The 19,047-nt window shown below is 41.3% G+C and overlaps 1 protein-coding gene across 1 annotated transcript in view; it reads right to left on the bottom strand.

Annotated features, from left to right (window-relative positions):
• Positions 1 to 18,161, bottom strand: part of LOC135547270 (rho GTPase-activating protein 6-like) — a 35,913-nt gene extending 17,752 nt beyond the window's left edge. The window contains exons 1-4 of the mRNA XM_064976092.1: positions 17,878 to 18,161; positions 4,771 to 4,930; positions 2,756 to 2,827; positions 1,363 to 1,631 (exon numbers count right to left, since the gene is read on the bottom strand). Coding sequence (XP_064832164.1) covers positions 1,363 to 1,631; positions 2,756 to 2,827; positions 4,771 to 4,930; positions 17,878 to 17,919 — 543 coding nt within the window. The 5' untranslated portion in view covers positions 17,920 to 18,161. The remainder of the gene's footprint in view (positions 1 to 1,362; positions 1,632 to 2,755; positions 2,828 to 4,770; positions 4,931 to 17,877) is intronic.
• Positions 18,162 to 19,047: the final 886 nt, after the last annotated feature.

Below are 19,047 nucleotides of genomic sequence, written 5' to 3' on the forward strand. Positions count from 1 at the left end.
CGTTAAATGCTTGCATAAAAAATATTGTTGATTTTTGTTTTTAGATGAAATAAAAAGTTATTATTTTATAAATTGTGGTTATTATATTTCATTAATCACATACATTTAGTTCACTATGGGGAAAACACCAAATTTCCCAGAATGTATTAGTTTAAATCTGAAGTTGACCCTGAGGCCTTCAAAAAGAAGCCACACAAATGAAATGGTTGGTGGAAATATAATATGCCATTCTAAGCACTAAGATTGAAAGAGTATATGAACATTGTTTTCAGAGAAAAGTGATACATTCTTTGGTATCTAGGAGTGTGACCTGTCAAGTTCAAGGAAACGCCCATGTTCTATGACTGAGTGGAATTTCTTTGAATTGCACTGCATTAAATTGTACTTCCTGTCACTCAAACAAAAATTCAGATTCCACATCATGTCGGGTTTTGGCGAATCAATCCGAATTTAATCTCATGGGTTGAATGAGACTGAATTCCAAAATTCTGAATTGAGCCCAAACCTGCTAGCCAGCTATCTAAACTTGTACTAATCCTGGTCAAATTACTAACCAGGGCGCAAGGACCCTGACCTCCAGGGGTTTACATAAATGTTGTTTGTCACTCTCATATTGTCATGTCTTGTTATGTCTGTTCCTGTCCTTTCTCTTCACTCTGTCTCTCTCTGCTGGTCTTTTTAGGTTACCTTCTCTGTCTCTCATTCTTCAGCTGTTCTACATCTCCCCTAACTAGCTCATTCACTCTTTCCCACCTGTTCTCTCTTCCCCCTCTGATTAGGTCTCTATTTCTCTCTCTGTTCCTGCTACTTTCAGTGTCTGATTCTTGTTTGTGTTTTTGATGCCAGAAGCAAGCTGTCGTCTCGTTTGCTTCCACCTTGTCCTATCCTGTCGGAGTCTGCCTGGCAGGTGCATCCTGCACTATACTAACGTTCTTTTTGTTCCATTGACAACGTTGGAAGAGGATTTATGCCATTCCTGTTTTTCATTAAAGACCTCTGTTTTCTGTTAAAACCGCTTTTGGGTCTTCACTCAAGTACATAACACATATATCTTAATATGGCATAAGTCATGGAAAATGTGTAGAATTTCAGGAAATTAGCTGTAAAACTGCACATTTTATTCTCAGCCCTATGGCAAAATGAGTAGAATTACAGAAAATGTGCTTTGAAACTGCAACATTTTCTCTATGCCCCATGTAGAATTGCAGAAAATGTACTTTACAAATATACACATATTCTGTCCGCCATCAACAGTGGGCATCTAAAATGTTTTGCCAGCGAGGTAGGTGGGCCCCTCAACCAGAATACATTCAGGCTCCTAATGTGGGTTTTTGAGAACAGCCCACACATGTAAAAACCTACCCTCCTGCATGTGCGTGGTGGTGCCTCGGGCGTGTTGGGCAAAGGGGACTCATTGGGCGTTTCGGAGTTGGAACTGAGGGAGGAGTTGCTGCTGGACAGCTCCTTGTCCTTAGTGCTCCTCCAGGAGGTGAGGTGCAAGAGGGAGCACACCAGGTCACTGGCGTTCCCGTGCTCCTCTCGCTGGGTCTGGAGCTCCTGACGCTGCTTCTGGGCACGGTCGTTAGAGATCACCTGCGACAGCGTTATACCGAATGCCTGGGGCATAGACTCTGTGGTGCGGGGGAGGGACAGAAAAAGGAAAGTTAATATTCATCATTAGCTTCAATTCAATCATAAATCCATACACTTGCTTCCAAGTATTTTATTTTATTTAACCCTTACTTTACCAGGTAAGTTGACTGAGAACATACTGTCATTTACAGCAACGACCTGGGGAATAGTTACAGGGGAGAAGAGGGGGGATGAATGAGCCATTTTGGAAGGGAAAATCAAAGCAACATCTACCTAATGGGGAGTATGAAGTAACATCTACTGTAACTGTACTTGCCAAAAAGCCTGCATGGCTATTAACCATGCCTCCCTTTTGCTTTATTTAAAATTCACGTAAGAACTCTAATTGAAAAAAAAAACCCAGACACTATAGATTCTTGGGGAAATGTAGTGTTTAACCTATCCACTATCCTGTCAGGGGACGCATAGTTGGGGATTTTTCTCTTGATACACAGGGAGAGAAAAGAGAGGGAGAGTGGGATAAGGGCTGGCCATGCCCGAGGATAGGCTGTGATGACTGAGCCACCTCTCAAGATTGTTTTTTGTTATTTCCTTGACCGCTCAGCCGACAGAGAGAACTCACATTCCTGTGAACGAACATTGTTGCAGGGGGCAGGGCAGCAGTCGGCAGTGCAATTATTGAAGCAGCCCCTTCTACTGTATGTTTTCTCTGAGAGCTCGGCAGGTAGAAACAGCTGAGAATGCCTGCTCCAGTGAACTCCAGTGAAATGGATCAAAGAGTCAGTTCTCCACTGTCAACGACTGGCCGGGCCAGTGTGTGAGAAAACAGAGCCCAGCTGGACAACAACAACCCACTGGGAACAGAAGTCAGTTGAATATCTAGTTTAGATGTACATTTGTGAATTCACATAATGTGCACATTGCATTTACATAAAGTGAATTTAATGTGAAATCAACAAACAAATGTCACTCTGTCATTGGATTTAGGTTAAGAGTTGGGTGGAAAAGAGAGAGAATTATTTTACGCCGATGACGTGGAAACAACGTTGATTCAACCATTTCTTTCTTTTTTACCAGTGGGAAAGGTTTACAGGACTCAGTGACTATCCCACAGCCTTGAACTAAAAGGAGCCGTGTTTATCTTCTCTGGGTTGGAAAGTACCTTTTTCTTTACTCTTCTCTTTGGCCAATGAATCCAACTTCCTCCTGAGTGACTTCTTATGCTTTTGACCATCTAAGAAAAGAAAGAGCACAGATTTTATGCAAGACTTCCTAACTTTCTACCAGATATTACCACACTTGTTACATGTCACTTCGGGACTCAATATTACATTTCCATACACCACTTGTTCTCGTCACAATCTGAAAGAGGCTTCAAAATCTCCTTAAACAGACAACCCAAGCTTAAATCATATGTCATATTTAAAATGTGGTATGTGAATCCTAGTTAATAGTCTTCTTTTAATAGCACTATGGAGGTCACATGTGACTTTCCACACAAACATGCCTGCCATTACTGTCCTGTCTTACCTAACTCAATCCATATGTAGACAGTGTGAATTTAAAGTCTGCTACTTTTCAAATGACATTTAATGTGTTTTTCCAACAGTTCGTTTTTCTTGCTAGGGTTACAAAGCTACTGGTAATTTGCCAAAGTTACCAGCATCTTCAGTAATTCTGGTAATTAACAGAAAATCTATCGTAACTTTGGTAATTTATACTTGAATAACTGTAAAAATATAGTGTTCATTTATTATATCTGTGTCCATATTGTCCACGAGTTTCTAGTACATAGATCACAGGTTCAAGAGAAAATAGCCAAATGAATGAAAAAATAATCTTGTAATAATAGTGTTATTTTCAATTAACTTTTCAAAAGTAAGTACTCAAGTACTCAAATGAGCCACTAGATGTATTGTGATATTACATACAGTGTTAGGATCTTAATTTGAGCCAGTTTGCTACAGACGGAAAACAATCCTGCAGCAACATCTCACGGCACAACGCCTCTCCCCCACGTGACCTACTTGTTGTGTGTATGTACTGACTGATAGATGCGCACACACACACTACATGTTAATATTTAAAAATCGATGTAAATTGTAAATGATTTTGTCTGTTATGTCTGTTACGTTATGTGTCGGACCCCAGTAAGACGAGCCGTCACCATTGGCGTCAGCTAATAAATCATATCAAATTATAAGTCATGGACATTTTTTGTAGGGTTGATATATTTTTCTTTAGGGCAAATCAAGTCTGGCATTTTATAGTGGAAAGGACAAACTATAGAAGCCTTTTTAACCCTTGGCCTCCAATTTCCATGCCCCCCGTGGAAATCTAATTAACATAATACAAAAATCCCCATAAAAATCTGTCTGTTTAAACTAGAGATATCTGGTTCTTTGCATGGGCTGCGTCTCAACCCACCACATCCTCTGACATCGCCCTGCCACCTCTGCGGTGAAAGGTGTCAGAGCCAGAGCGGTGTTTGTCAGACCATGAGACATCCTGAAAACCGGTCTTCTCACGAAAACATCTGTAGCGTCCAAATGGTTTGGCCGACACACTAAAATGACCCCTCTGTGGAAAGCTGAGACTCTCACGCATACCAGTTTAAACGTTGAATACACTACAGGTTTGCATTTCCTGCTCAGTGACAAAAGAGCGATCAAATTGAGATTGTATATCTTAAAAAATCCTTGAAAGATACCAAAATTGGGGTAGATTACTGGTAAACTTTGAACGTTTCCAGTAATCTACCCTCCCTTTGCAACCCTATCTGTGAGAGGGCCCGGCCGACAAGAAACAGATCAAAGGTTGAACACATACAACCTCACACCACGGCAAAAATATATACTTCTAGCTACATACAGTACTTTCAAATGACTTTCTTCTATACAAAAAGTAATTGAATACACCGAATAAATAAGGTACATTTTTTTTTACAAATTGCTGTTTTATACCAACACTAAACATGCAGGATTAACTAGAAATGATACATTACATTCCGTTTTGGAGTTCGTGTCTGTTGAGTAATATTTAGACATGTTGTAACAAGAACTTCTCGCCAAGGGCCTGGGAACAAATAGCTTTGCTCACTGTATGGGAATCTGAAGGGAGGAATCAGGAGATAGTGGCTGACTGTTAGATGGCTTCCAGGCCTGAGTAGTAGAGTACCTTTGGGGATGGTGATCTGGCAACCCAGGTCGTAGTCCTGGAGCAGCCTGCTGAAGGCCACTTCCTGCAGGCGGACTCTCTCCAACTCTGAGAGGCTCTGGAGGAGCACCGGCTTCAGGCGCACGCTCAGCCCTGACATGCTGTTCCATGTGAAGTCATCCTGTTGTGAGGAGACAAGACACATGTCAGAGAGGGAACGAGAGAGAGAGACACGCACACGCACACCCCAGAGATATCTGTCACTGTGGAGGTTATTTTTTTAGTCACGCTCTTTGAAAAAAGTAAAGCACTCGTACACCAACAGACACTTCTGCCTCACCTGACAGCTGAATGCCTCAGGCACAACAGTCATCTGACACTTCCCATTACTAAAGATGAGATCCTCCAAAGTGTCAACAAGACAGTTGGATTTAGGCTAGTATATGTCAAGTGAATGGAGAGGGGTGGTGGATGGAGGAGTGTCCAGACCGAGCTCTGTTTCTGTTGTACTACATTCTGTATACGTAACATGCAAACTCTTCTTTCATTCTACTCTGGAAGTGTAAGTATTAACAAGAGCTTGTGTCCATCTGAATAATCTCCCGGATGATGGCATCGTCGGCTAGATAAGCCACTGACCTATAATTAAGCAATAAGGCCCAAGGAGGTGTGGTATATGGCTAATATTCCACGGCTAAGGGCTGTTCTTAAGCGCAATGCGGGGTGCCTGGACACAGCCCTCAGCCGTGGGAAAATTGGCTATAAATCACAAAACCCTGAGGTGACTTATTGCTATTATAAACTAGTTACCAATGTAATTAAAGCAGTGCAAATAAATGTTTTGTCATACCCATGGTATACGGTCTGATATACCATGGCAGTCAGCCAATCAGCATCCAGGGTTCGAACCACCCAGTTCATAATAAAGGTAAGCCTCGTGTAGAAACACGTCATCGGGTCTAATGGTTGTCGAGCGCCAACTGCGCATGTGCAGGCTGTCAAATCAGAGGCCCTCCTTTGATATAAAGTTGTTGTTGACAAAAAAAGGAAAACGTGTCAGTTTATCACTCTCACGAGGTTGGAGTAATAACATGTTCAACAATACTGAACAAAAATATAAAACGCAACATGCAAACTGTTGGTCCCATGTTTCATGAGTTTAAATAAAATCTCCCAGAAATGTTCCATATGCACAAAAAGCTTATTTCTCTCCAATGTTAAGCACAAATTAGTTTATATCACTGTTAGTGAGCATTTCTCCTTTGCCGTGTTAATCCTTCCACCTGAAAGGTGTGGCATATCAAGAAGCTGATTAAACAGCATGATCATTACACAGGTGCACCTTGTGCTGGGAACAATAAAAGGCCACTCTAAAATGTGCAGTTTTGTCACACAACACAATGCCACAGATGTCTCAAGTTTTGAGGGAGCGTGCAATTGGCATGCTGACTGCAGGAATGTCCACCAGAGCTGTTTCCAGAGATTTGAATGTTCATTTCTCTACCATAAGCCGCTTCCAACGTTGTTTTAGAGAATTTGTCAGTATGTCCAACCGGCCTCAAAACTGCAGACCACGTGTAAACCAAGCAAGCCCAGGACCTCCACATTCGACTTCTTCACCTCATCTGAGACCAGCCCCCCGGACAGTTGAAGAAACTGTGGGTTTGCACAACCAAAGAATTTCTGCACAAACTGTCAGAAACCGTCTCAGGGAAGCTCATCTGCGTGCACATCGTCCTCACCAGGGTCTTGATCTGACTGCAGGTTGGCATCATAGCCAACTTCAGTGGGCAAATGCTCACCTTCGATGGCCACTGGCAAGCTGGAGAAGTGTTCTCTTCACAGATTAATCTCAGTTTCAACTATACAGGGCAGATGGTAGACAGCGTGTATGGCTTTGTGTGGGTGAGCGGTTTGCTTAATGTCCTGCTCCACATGGTGGCGGTGAACAAAATTGCATTTTATCGATGGCAATTTGAATGCACAGTGATACTGTAATGACATACTAAGGTCCATTGTCGTGCCATTCATCCACTGCCATCACCTCATGTTACAGCATGATAATGCAAGGTCCCGTGTCGCAAGGATCTGTACGCAATTCTTTGAATCTGAAAATGTCCCAGTTCTTCCACGGCCTGCATACTCACCAGACATGTCATCCATTGAGCATGCTTGGGATGCTCTGGGTCCATGTGTATGACAGCCTGTTCCAGTTCCCGCCAATATACAGCAACTTAGCAAAGCCATTTAAGAGGAGTGGGACAACATTCCACAGGCCACAATCAACAGCCTGATCAACTCAGTAAAATCATAGACATCGTTTCATGTTTAATTTATATGTATGTTCAGTGTACTTAAGACACTGGCTCGAATCTATGTTGTGCTTTCAGATTTCGATGAAATTAACAACTAAGTAAGAATTTGTCACTTATCTCAAACTTCTCAAACTTCTCAAACCCCAAACCCTGGCCTAGTCTGTTTTGTCTGTTTCACAAGTGTTCCCAGAAGTCTTGCGATGTTGCTCCTCTGGGTATAGAAACTCTCTGCCCACACAGTCAGTTGAGTTCGGTGAGGAAGAGATGTGACAGATGTAGAGTGAAAACATCTTTGGATGTGATGTAGAGAGAATTATGTGATGGAGAGAAATGTCTTCACAAATATATAAAATCGAAATCATATCCTATTTTATTCGCCACATGCGCCAAATACAACTGGTGTATACTTTACCATGAAATGCTTGCTTACGAGCTCTTCCCAACGATGCAGAGTTTAAAAATAATAATAAAATGCAATAGTAACACAAGAGAAATAAAATAAAATACACAAGAATGGAGCGACAGTATACTGTATACAAGGAGTACTAGAACCTAATGCTCACATGTGGAATTGCATTTTCAGATGTGAAAAACTTTCAGATGAAAAAAATAGAATTTGCACTTTCATGTGGAAATCTACCTTGCACTATAATGTGAAAAACTATCAAAGTTCAAATCTAACTCTCACATGTGGAATTGCATTTTCAGATGTGAAAAACATTCACACATGAAAATCAAATTTACAGTTTTACGTATGAAAATCCTTGTTACATGTAGTTTCATGGTATCACAAGTTGGAATTTTGCATCGTCATGTTGTAACATTTATTTTTTAATGTGCTCAAATATTTTCACGTGTAGTTTCATGTTCTCACATGTTGCTTCTACATGTTGAAATGTTATCACATTAACTCCACATGTGAAATTCATGTGGTTTTTCCATAAGGGCTACCTCAGCGAGCTCATTGCAAAGGTTCCTCCCTTCGTAAGGTGTTGGATCATTGAGTAATTTTCCCCAGTCCTAACCTATAACAGTCAGTCAGGGGACTGATACTGTGTACTTTCTTCCCTCATCAACAAACAAAAGACTTGGCTCTGTTGCGATTCTCTCCATGTTCTGTCCACTGGAGCCAAGATCTCTGCTGTAGCCAGATAATGTGTTTAATCTCCCTGCCCTGCATGCCAACCAATAAAGGCCAAACACACACACACACACACACACACACACACACACACACACACACACACACACACACACACACACACACACACACACACACACACACACACACACACACACACACACACACACACACACACACACACACGGCTGATGCCCTCCACAGCTGGGAGGCATTAACACCCAGTAATACATCACAGCACTTTATCACACACTTGCACAATGTGGGATTGATCACAGTGTAAATGGGACGGCAAATCTGACCAAACAATCCCATTAACCAACATTACAGTTTCCTGTGTGGATAGACATGAAAAATACTGTGCAGATTGTCAACAGTTTTGCTGAAACTGGACGAGAGGTAGGAAAAGAAAGGCACATTTTTAACTATTCTATTATTTCTCCAAATCAAAGTAAAAAATGGGGAATAGGACAACAAAGCTGCCTAATACTGCTTATAAGTTCCTACTAATTGATGTCCCTATTGAATTGATTGTGATAATGGTTGAGGTATGAGCAGGTGTCATTCCAGGGTAGGATACCGTGTGATTCTAAAGTAGAGCAGTCTGTAATCGTTTCCAAGATATAGTTTTAAATGGCTGGTTGGTAACTTGGCAACCACATTGTTTGCTTTCACCCCTGCAGTTGTATGTATCTTCACAGTACTTGTCAAACTCATTCCACTGATGGCCGAGTATATGCAGGTTTGCGTTCCCCCTTGTTGATTAATTAAGATCACTAATTAGTAAGGAACTCCCCTCACCTGGTTGCAATAGATCTTTGTTGAAAGGGAAAAAATAAATTAAAAAAATAAAGACACTGCTCTCCGTGGAAGGAGTTTGACATGGTGCAGCATCTCTCCACAAAATAAAATTACAGGGTATTCGTTTACAACCGACTCTAAGATGAAAAGGTAATCGGACTAGTTTTTAATGAGAAGGTATCACCACTACCTGATACCGTACAATACGTTCAAAAAAAGTTACATACACTGAGAAATCACACACCAAATTCCCCAGTGTTAAATCAACACTGCCAGTTTTAAATTAACACTGAAAGTGTGGACCTGTATAAATTAACACACTGCTTGGTGTAAAGCCTTATTTTCCAGGGTGCCTTGCCTTTCGAGTGAATTGAAGAGTTACCACCCATGACTTTGTGAGTGACAGAGACATGTTTATTTTTATTGATTATTTTCTATTATTGAATATTTAAAACATACAATCTACTTGCAGTGAAGCCACTCAACATTTACATCACATTAGTATTCTAACAGACTCCCATCCAGAGGGACCCACAGAAGCAACCAGAGTCAACGCCCTGCTCAAGGGCACATCGACAGATCTCCCACAAGGTCAAAAACGGGGACCCGAAGCGGCGACTCATCAGCCACCGGCCCAAGCTCCCAACCGCCAGGCTACTAGCCCTCCAAGGTCCCCTCCACAGTTCCCCAAGAGCTGCACTTCAACCACCCGAGACCCCCCCCCACCCCAAGAAAAATCTTATAATTCCATTCCCCAACCCCAAGACCCCCGTCCTCCCCAATGCACCAACAACCATCAACATGAACAAAAGAGGAAAAAGAGAAAACAACAATGCAAAAAACAAGATCTGAAAGACAACAGAAATCATAACAGAAAGGTCAACTGGACATGTTTGAGTGCATGTATGGCACTATTTACATGTGTGTATGTGTGTGTGTCCGTGTATGTGCACATGTGCATTTGAATGTGAGTGTGTGTATATGCATGTGTACCAAGTCTATGCGGCATCAGCCTCAGGCAAACAAGAATTAGCTGCAATACTATTTCTAGAGTAAAATTCAGATCAATGTTATGCATTTTCAGCCATTCCTGAACGTGAGACCAGAAACAGGCTTCCTGAGGGCAACACCAAACAAAATGGTCTGTTGATTCTGTATCCTCACAACAAAACCTGCAGAGCTGCGATGATTGTATGCCCCAAATATTCAACATTTTGTTGGTGGCAAGAATAACTTTAGCGGAAAAGCACAAAGTCTTGAATCTTGTGTCATTTTATATATCAGTTCATACACCCTGTGCCATGGAATCGGAACATCAAAAATCTCTTCCCAACTATTTTGCAATCTGTATGGCACAGCTGTCAACATCCTGGTCCTCAAATGAAACTGGTCTACTTTCCTATTTATGCTATTTTTATTTCTCTGACAGTTTCGATCCTTTATATTGGGCAGACAGACCAGTTCCCTACCTCCTCCTGCTGCCACCCGCCTCGTCCATTTTTGGGGAAATGCTGTTATCAATTGGTTGTAGTCTTGGATTGAGCAGTCCTTCCTTTACAATTCTGATAACTCCATGAAAGACATACGTCTACCATTTCAATTTACAAAATCATTTAAAAACAAAATACCCTTTTCAAACATATTGTTCATAAATACAGGTCTTATCAACCAGCACATTTGAGGTCAGCCATACTATTTGTTTAATAGTAATCAACTTGAGAACCATTTAGGGTTCAAGTAAACCTTTTGGATAAATGAAGCTTTTAGAGAGAGGTTTAGTGCTTTTATATTCAATCATCTCAACCCACCCATTATATAGATAGGCACGCTTTATCTTGTATGGTTTAGCATCCCAGATAAATCAAAATAAGTGTGTAAACTGAGATATGGCTAAGGTGTTAATCAGGGCAATATTTCCATAAATAGACAGGTATTTACCTCTCCATGGTCTCCAGCATCTTGTCTATTTTCTATTGAAATTCATTGTGGAGAGCTCATTGATATCTTATGTGATATGAATACCAAGTATGTCTACTTCGCAGTCAGCCCGTGTTATAGGTAAACTGCTGGGTAAATGTAAAAGTTGTATTTTTTAAAGATCCAATACGTAATGTTATACACTTATCATAATTAGGTTTTAGTCCAGAGTCCAGAAAAGCTATCTAGATCTTCAATGAGACATTGCAGGGATATAGCTTGCGGATTTAATATAAAACTTGAGTCATCGGCATACATGGACACAGAAAATGCAGAAGGTTGGTTATCCCCTCTCTGCTGGAATCCAATAGAAATTACACATCACTTTGCAAACCAGTATATTCTGACAGGTTCGGCGTATAACCCAACATGCTGGGTTGTTCAGATTACCCAAGCGTGCGTTCATTTTACCATCAGATGGGTTTCCATTCACTTTTATGATGGGTTGCCCAAGCAACTGGGTCTTTGTTAATGTAATCCATAGGTTATTTTTGAGAGGCATGGCTCATTATCATGCTAAGTATGTACACTGCAATGTTACATTTGGCTTGAATATTGCACACAACATACAAAAATATGAATATGATTATTTACATAATGCAACAAAGGGTTACTATCCCACTGGGATTTAGAGAGGTGTTTGCATAGGACTCATACACTTCTGTAAGCATAATTAAAGCTACAAAAGTGTCATTTGTCAAGCTTAATATGTGACAACAATTCAGCAGAACAGAATAACTGGAATTACATTTACTCTCATAGGTGACCAAGAATTACTTCCTGAAAGCCACGCCCCTACCAAGACAAGCCTCCAGTCTGATGGGTCATAACTCAATGACTATTTACACAGGCAGCCAATTCTGATATTTTATTTCGGTCTTTTGACCATTCACCTCAGATCTTTTCATCAAATCTTCTTCTTCTTCCTCATGTGGTTTTGCAGCAGACTAGACGCTTCGTTGTGTATTGGTACCTTTCACAGTTTGGAAAGTGCATTCACATTTGTTCACAACAACAAAAAAGGAAATTGCGCTGCCATCTAACCCTATATCCCCAGCACTCCTTTCCCACCACTTTGGTCCCAACAGGTTCTACACCCGGCCGTCGACCTGGGAAGGTGGAACCCCTTCTCTCAAAATCCCCTGTAGTTTTTCTGCACTAAAATCTCTGATACCCCAAAACATATCTGCTGCTACGACCAGTTCAGTCTTCTGGGATTTCCTTTCCATCTGTACAATTAATGATCATAGTAATAAAACGCCAAGAAGTCAACCTTACTAAAGCACAAAACATTTGGGTCACTCTGCATTGGCCTACTACTCACAGGGATCCTCCTCATCCTCTACTTTCTTCACTGCCTCAACATGACACTTTCTGCACTTCCGCCACCCTAGACACTTCAATCTGTCTCACTCGGATAGGACATTTCTGATCCCCAGCAACATGGCTACTCCCACAATTGAAACACACCACTTTTCCCCCTCGAAACTACACACCCTCTGGCACACCTCTCCCTCTTACATACTGCTGCAACTTGACCATAAACTTGGCACTTAGTGGGGTTGGAAAACCAACCCTCTCACGGTAGGAGTGAAACTGGATGAATGCAACAAGCATGTCTCTGTTACTAACAAATTCAGTCTTTGGTGATAACTCTACAATTCACTTGAAAGGCAAGGCACTCTAGGAAATATGAAAATAAACCTTTACACTAAGCATTGTTAATTCAACACTGTTCAGTGTCTATACGGGTCCACACTTTGTGTTAATTTAAAACTGGGGAATTTGCTGTGTATAAAACTGAGGGAACATGCAGATATGTGTACACATTTATCATACACTGTAATTGTGTATAATAGAAAGTCGTATCTTATTCAGAATAGTTTAAATGACAGCTTGCATCTGCTCAATCTGTTCAGACATTCCTACAGAGTGAGTACTGTACATGGCAGGGGAGGCTTTCAAAATCATTTCTCCCCTATCAGATCTCTGTACATGCTAGGTTCCCACAGTCCTTCTCAAACACAGAGGAGCACGGCCCTCATATTGAAAACTATACAGACATGGTGGACTGGACTTTGACATAACCCCAGCACTCATAAACCATCTCTTGTAGAAATGTTTAGTGTAAAAAAAGTATTATTAAATAAATGTTTACTATGACCATGTGTGTGTGTTGACTTGCTGCAAAAGAACGCTACCTGGATATTATCGGTGAGTGCAGAGATATGAGGGCATACGGTGGAGGAGATCTTCATGGGCTATACTCAGCCTTGTCCCATGTTAGTAAGTTGGTGGTCTATTGATATCCCTCTAGTGGTGTGGGGGCTGTGCTTGGCAAAGTAGGTGGGGTTATATCCTGCCCGGTTGGCCCTGTCCGGGGGTATCGTCGGACGGGGCCACAGTGTCCCCTGGCCCACGCTTGTCTCAGCCTCCAGTATCTATGCTGCAATAGTCTATATGCCGTGGGGCTGGTTTAATTCTCCTGTCTTATCTGGTGCCCTGTGTGAATTTAAGTATGCTGCCTCTAATTCTCTATCTCCCTCTCTCCCTTCCCGGAGGACCTGAGCCCTAGGATCATGCCTCAGGACTACTTGACCTGATGACTCCTGGCTATCCCCAGTTCACCTGGTCATTTCAACTGTTCTGCCTGCGGCTAGGGAATCCTGATTGTGTTCACCGGACGTGCTACCTTGTCCCGGACCTGCTATTTCCGACTCTCTCTCTCTACCGCACCTGCTGTCTCAACCAAGCCAACTGTCATTTACTCCTGACGTACTGACCTGTTGCACCCTCTACAACCAGTGTAATTATTATTTGACTCTGCTGGTCATCTATGAACATTTGAACATTTTTAAGAACAATCTGGCCTTAAATGACCATGCACTCTTATAATCTCTACCCGGCACAGCCCGAAGAGGACTGGCCTGGTTCCTCTCTAGGTTTCTTCCTAGGTTCCTGCCTTTCTATGAGAGTTTTTTTGTGACATCTGCTAATGTAAAAATAGCTTTATAAATACATTTGATTAAATTGATTGATGCAGAATGATGATCAGTATATTCAGTCAACAGATATTATCATTTTCAGCAATGTATTATAACAAGTTACATGTCTAATATCATCTCAAGCATTATGATGTTAGGAAAACACACCACGGTGGGGAAAAAAAGAGCATTCTATGAAATGGATCATCCTGAAATGTTGGCTTGAAAAACATCATATGAAAATGTCACTCTTAGTGTGCATTCATTCTTGCACACTAAAAGGAGCACCTGGTCTTTGAAAATATTGAACGTGTCATCAAATGTGGATGTTGCTGTCACACTAACCTGGGGTCAAAATCTCATTTTAAACATGGTATGGGAAAATATTAGGCAACTCTGTGTGGTGTTTAAAAAAAATCTAATTACAGGTGAGAGGTGCGAACTGCTGCCAAAGCACTAATCAGAGGATGGCAGAACATTACCCAAGGTGACACATAGACATATGAGACACACAGCCATACACCTCCACATGTGGGAGCAGGGAAACTTAGTCTTGTTACTAACCGCTTTGATAGATAATCATTTCAATTCAATTAGAGGAAATAGTACTTTATTGTAAACTGTAATACTGTAGCCGATATGAAAGAGTTCACACAAGGTGCATGTCTTTCAGTGGTTACCTCCCAATGCAATTAAAACATATATTTTAAAAATTGTTAACGAGATGCTTACTCTTTTCACTAAGAGTTTTCACTTACAGTTTTGATCGTCTAAAAGATTACAGAAATATTCCATATGCACAAAAACCTTATTTCTCACAAATTTTGTCCACAATTTTGATTATACCCACGATAGTGAGCATTTCTTTTTTGCCAAAATAATTCATCCACTTGACAGGTCTGGCTTATCAAGAAGCCAAGAACATTGTGCTGCGGACAATAAAAGGCCACTCTAAAATGTGCAGTTTTGTCACACAACACAATGCCACAGATGTCTCAAGTTTTGAGGGAGCGTGCAATTGGCATGCTGACAGCAGAAATGATCACCAGAGCTGTTGCCAAAGAAGTTCATGTTAATTTATCTACCATAAGCCGCTTCCAACATCATTTTAGAGATTTTGGCAGTACGTACAACCGTCCTGCAGACCACGTGTAACCACGTCAGCCTAGGACCTCCACATCAGGTTTCTTCACTTACAGGAACGTCTGAGACCAGCCACCTGATGAAACTGTGGGTTTCCACACCCAAATCATTTCTGCACAAACTTTCAGAAACCATCTCAGGAAAGCTAATTTGTGCGAACGTAGTTCTCACCAGGGTCTTGACCTGACTGCAGTTTGGTGTCGTAATTAAATTCGCTGGGCAAATGCTCAACTTTGATGACCACTGGTATTGCTGGAGGAGTGTGCCCTTCACGGATAGATGTCAGACAGCGTGTATGGCATCGTGTGGCAAGTCGTTTCCTGATGTCAACATTGTGAACAGAGTGCCCCATGGTGGTGGTGGTGCTATGGTATGGGCAGGCATAAGCTACGGACAAAGAACACAACTGCATTTTATCAATGCCAATTTGAATACGCAGAGATCCCGTGACGTAATCCTGAGGCCCATTGTCGTGCCATTCATCCACCGCCATCACCTCATGTTTCAGCATGATAATGCACGGCCCCATGTCGCAAGGATCTGTACACAATTCCTGGAAGCTGAAAATGTCCCAGTTCTTCCATGGCCTGCATAGTCACCAGACATTTCACCCATTTAGCATGTTTGGGATGCTCTGGATCGACCTGTACGATAACATGTTTCGGTTCCCGCCGATATCCAGCAACTTCGCACACCCATTGAAGAGTAGTGGGACAACATTCCACAGCCTACAATCAACAGCCTGATGAACTCTATGCGAAGGAGATGTGTCGCGCTGCATGAGGCAAATGGTGGTCACACCAGATACTGACAGTTTTTTTGATCTCGGCCCCTACTTTTTTTTTTTTACGGTATCTGTGACCAACAGATGCATATCTGTATTCCCAGTCATGTGAAATCCATAGATTAACTCAGTAAAGTCTTTGAAATTGTCATATGTTGCGTTTACATTTTTGTTTGAGTATAGATTGGGGCACATGTGCGTCAATAGACTTTATAACCTAAAATAGTATGAATTTGCATTCAATAAATATAACTTCATTGTATACTGTAATACTGTAGCCTAAATGAGAGCGTTTACACAAGTGACATGTCATTCAGTGGTTCCTTACCAATGTGCTGATTTCTTTTAAAAGAGAAAACATAAGATATCATTCAGTGGAATACAATGAGCAAGGTAAACACAAAATAGTGAGATTGAGCACCCAGAATACATCCATCAACCCCATTTGAACTAGATCCGATAGATGATGAATATTCCTCTCTGTTCAGGAAGTCTTCAATGGAGCATTTTACGAGTTGTGTTCTCCACAAACACTTCAAACTGGGACTAGACTAATTTTAGGAACAAATAACTAAAACAAACGCTGGTGCACATTTTCCAAAACCTCTACAAGCACAGCATTACCTAAAAAAGTGGAAGAGAGCCAGTTATCTCTCCGATCTGAACCAGTCAGGATTCTGCATGCTGATCAATATTCATGACTGCATGCCGAGGTGAGTTTGGGGTTGTTGATTATTCATTGACTTTCTGATGTCTGGGAAGCTCACAACCTGCACACACAGCAACCACTTATTGTATCTAGAATGAGGGGAAAGACACCCATAATTGGTTATTCCTAGTTTGGAAATAGATTACAAATGACCAATAGTAATGGCAGTTTCAGTTGCACCTATCTTAACTACATTGACATTTATTTTGGAGAAAAAAAATACCTTAGGATGTTCTGTAGACATTGTCAACAAAAACAATGACTACTATTATTGCACTTCACAACAAATGTTTTTTGAATAATGATGTGAAACACAAGGTCGCGTACATGTCTTGTTTTCAGAAGTTGATTCTAGGACATTTTATCATACTTCATACGGTACTTCCTGCTTTTAAGCACAATATCATATATTATATACAGTACATATTACCTCAATTACCTCAACTAACCTGTATCCCTGCACATTGACTCAGTATCGGCCTGTACCCCTGCACATTGACTCAGTACCGGCCTGTACCCCTGCACATTGACTCAGTACCGCCCTGTACCCCTGCACATTGACTCAGTATCGGCCTGTACCCCTGCACATTGACTCAGTACCGGCCTGTACCCCTGCACAAATTATTTCTGAACTCTTATTTTTCTTAAAACTGCATTATTGGTCAAGGGCTTGTAAGTAAGCATTTCAAAGTTGTATTTGGTGCATGTGACAAATACAATTTGATTTAATTTAAATTGTACAGTATTATACTGTGTGTCATACACAGTACTTGCTTTGAAATCGTATTTATATTGCAGTAAGTGTACTGTAATATGAAATACATTTTGCTTGTCGCCGAGCTGCCTGTAAGCTACTGTCAAATTCATACTAACCCCTTCACAGTTTGGCTATTGCCTACCTGTTCATTTCTGAGCAGTAATGGATTTGATGAGATTTCACTTTAAAGCTACACTGTAAAACGGGCATGTAGCCAACCATTAAAGGGTGGACCCCAATAAAACAAACTATGGATCGATGGGATCCCATGCCATTTTATTTGGGATGATTTCAAGGACATAACACTGAAGTAATGACATTCCACGTGAGCAGCATTACTTTTTAACATGATTTGCACATTTCAGTTATTCTCAACAACATATTAAACCACCATTTTCTACACAAAATCAGAAAGTTATCAATGTCTTGGCTGAACATAGCCAACACTAAGTGTGGCAAATTCAACAAATAGTCTACTACAGCGCTGATTAGAAGATAAGGGCCGCGCAATACTCACAAGGTAGGAGATGTGCCTGTCGAAGGGTAGGAGGTCCCCCATGATCAGAATACATAGAGCAGCCCGCAACACAGAGCAAAGTTTGTGGAGTTTAATTTCAGAAGAGTTTGCTTCGTTTGCCCTTAGTTTTACTTTTAGAACCAATTTTGTTTAACTCTCAATTGCGTGTCTCCTGTGGTGTAGCTGAGGTCCTTGAATAATGATGATTATGTGGGCAGCTAGAGGTGCTCTGTCTCTCTCTCTCTCTCTCTCTCTCTCTCTCTCTCTCTTCATTTCTCTCTCTCTCTCTCTCTCTCTCTCTCTCTCTCTCTCTCCCTCTCTCCCTCTCTCCCTCTCCCTCTCCCTCTCTCTCTCTCCCTCTCCCTCTCCCTCTCCCTCTCCCTCTCCCTCTCCCTCTCTCTCTCTCTCTCTCTCCCTCTCTCCCTCTCCCTCCCTCTCCCTCTCCCTCTCCCTCTCTCTCTCTCTCTCTCTCCCTCTCTCCCTCTCCCTCTCTCCCTCTCCCTCTCTCTCTCTCTCTTCATTTCTCTCTCTCTCTCTCTCTCTCTCTGAAAGTTGAACAACTCAGTGGTTAATGAGGCAGTAATAAACACTGTCAAAATTCCCAGTAAAGAGTCATACATGTATGTTTATACGCATCTGAAGCATGCCATCCTTCACCATACATATTTTCTGATCAAAATGTATCAACTTGTCCCACTGTGATAAAATGTATTTATACTAGAGACCATACCTCGACATCATTCAATCACTTATGTAAATTCCACTATCGACGTGTTGTCAGTGAAATCTACTCACGTGTCAATGGAGATATTTTTGGTAAGAGGAGGTTTTGATGGCAGGAATGTGGCTGTCCTGCAAGAAAACATGCTGTTGCAGTGTGAGCACAACTGTGTGAGGCACATGCAGATAAATGTACACACCAGATGTGATGTAGTACCCTACAGTAGCCTCTATAGGTAGAAGATTAATGGACATGTTTGTTATTACTTTGCCATGCTGACATCTTCAGCAGCTTTTACTAAAACAAAAATGGCCAAAATGTATCATCGTTGTATTTTTCACATTTTTGACGGTATGACGGTATTTGACGATGTTGATGTTTTTTAATAATAAAAGTTCAACATTTGCTTCATGAGTAGTGCGTGACACATACACACTAAGTGATATCAA

Source organism: Oncorhynchus masou, chromosome 10 (assembly GCF_036934945.1).
Source record: "Oncorhynchus masou masou isolate Uvic2021 chromosome 10, UVic_Omas_1.1, whole genome shotgun sequence".
Classification (NCBI taxonomy): domain Eukaryota; kingdom Metazoa; phylum Chordata; class Actinopteri; order Salmoniformes; family Salmonidae; genus Oncorhynchus; species Oncorhynchus masou.